The sequence below is a fragment of the Aspergillus nomiae genome, assembly GCF_001204775.2.
Source record: "Aspergillus nomiae NRRL 13137 chromosome Unknown contig00900, whole genome shotgun sequence".
Lineage (NCBI taxonomy): Eukaryota > Fungi > Ascomycota > Eurotiomycetes > Eurotiales > Aspergillaceae > Aspergillus > Aspergillus nomiae.
Genome location: NW_015378953.1, coordinates 1 through 1847, shown reverse-complemented (window position 1 = coordinate 1847; position 1847 = coordinate 1). Strand labels below are relative to the sequence as shown.

Genomic DNA, 1847 nt, shown 5'->3' with positions numbered 1-1847 from the left:
CTTCGTTGCTTGCTTGCGCTGGGGGTTTGGGTTTGGGTTTGGGGGGGTTCGGGATGGGGGAATTGCAATGTTGTAATCTTGAAGGTGAGATTAATGGTTTCGAGTGTTTTGACGTACTCTTTCTTGAACATTTTGCCTGGTTTCTGTTGTTGATGTTGGTTCTGGCGATGAGGTCAAACTGCGCGCTTGGCGGGGAGAGGTTGACGCGGGGAAGGGCTACCGGTGTCACGTGTTTGCTTCAGCTATTTGCGGATTTTTTCAGTTACATGATAAAGTACATAGTTTATTTACGGAGACAGATGGTTTGTGGTATAAATTGTTATTTTTCATTCATATCATCTACAATTTAAGGTATCTGATTTAGCCACGGGCGGCACCGGCCTTGATCAAGAGAACATCACCGTCCTCAACGACGTAGTCCTTACCCTTGGTCATGACCTTACCAGCGGCTTTGACGGCGGCTTCATCGCCGTACTCACGCAGAGTGGCATAGTTGTAAACAATGACCTGGATGAAAGTCTTCTCAAAGTCGGAGTGAATGACACCGGCAGCAGCAGGAGCCTTGATACCCTTGCGGATAGTCCACTGGCGGACTTCGTCGGCACCAGTGGTGAAGAAACTAGCCAGGTTCAAAGATGTACGCATGGTGGTGATCACTCTGGGCAGAGCGGACTTAGTGCCCAACTTCTTGCACTCCTCGAGGGCCTCCTCCTCAGAACCGAACTGGGTGAGACGCTCCTCGAACGAGGCCGAGAAGGGGAGCAGGGGGTCACCAGGAGAGTTGTCGTCAATCCACTTCTTGACAACAGGAAGGTACTTGTTCTTCTGGCGAACGTAGTCTCTCTCGCTCAGGTTGACGAGGTAGACAACGGGCTTAGCAGTGAGGAGCTGGAGGGGGTTGATAACCTCAACCTAGAAGCTGTTAGTGTCAAGCATACAACAAGGCATTGAGTGTGACAATAACAGAAGACAAAGGAATATCAGATAGGACGTAATCTCATGTGACCTCGCGTTGGTATAAGAGGAGGCCTTTCGACGAGCTGGGTTATATTCGAGCAAAGCTCTTATTCATCATATGAAAGTTGTGCTAAGGGGTGTAGAAAGAAAGAAAAAAAAGACATCACATACCTCCTTGGGACTCCAGTCAGCCTTGCGGACATCGTTGCCGGCCTTCAGGTGCTCGAGGATCTTGGCAACGGTGGCCTCCTCCTCGCGCAGCTTCTTCATCTCCAGAGACTGTCCACCGCGCCTGGTCTGCTTCGTCAAGGCCTCCAGAGCCTTCTCAACGAACTCAATATCCTTGACACGGAGCTCCTCGCTGATGATGTTCAGATCACGAGAGGGGTCGACGTCACCCTCGACGTGAATAATCTCAGCATCATCGAAGCAACGCACGACTTGGAAGATGGCATCGACGGCACGAATGTGGGACAAGAAAGCGTTACCGAGACCAGCACCGGTAGAGGCACCACGAGTCAGACCGGCGATATCGTAGACCGTCAAGTTGGCAGGAACCTGCGACTTGGGCTTGTAGTGCTCGCACAACCAGTCGAAACGGTCATCGGGGACGATGACACGCGCCTCTTCGGGGTCAATGGTGGCATAGGGAAAGTTGGCCGGGTTACCCAAGTTGGACTTGGTAATGGCTTGGAAGAGCGTCGATTTACCGACGTTGGCCAGACCAACCTATGGCAAGTTAATGTTGAACATTTTGTTTTCCTTGACAGGACTACATTGTGTGTTGATGTGAAGGAGAAAGAGAAGAAAAAATTTCAGGGGGAGGATAGTGTGCTTAAATAGGGTTAGGGAAAAAAATAGGATGGCTGGGAAGTGGGCGTAAAAAAAAA

At 50.4% G+C, this 1847-nt stretch overlaps 1 protein-coding gene across 1 annotated transcript; it reads right to left on the bottom strand.

Moving 5' to 3' along the window:
- Positions 1-306: 306 nt before the first annotated feature.
- ANOM_011821 (YchF/Obg family ATPase) lies at positions 307-1686 on the bottom strand (the record flags this gene model as incomplete). Its single annotated transcript, XM_015557077.1, has 2 exons — positions 307-912; positions 1129-1686. Coding segments are annotated over 2 exons (1104 nt in total), but the record flags the coding sequence as incomplete, so codon positions are not given.
- Between the last annotated feature and the right edge of the window lie 161 nt (positions 1687-1847).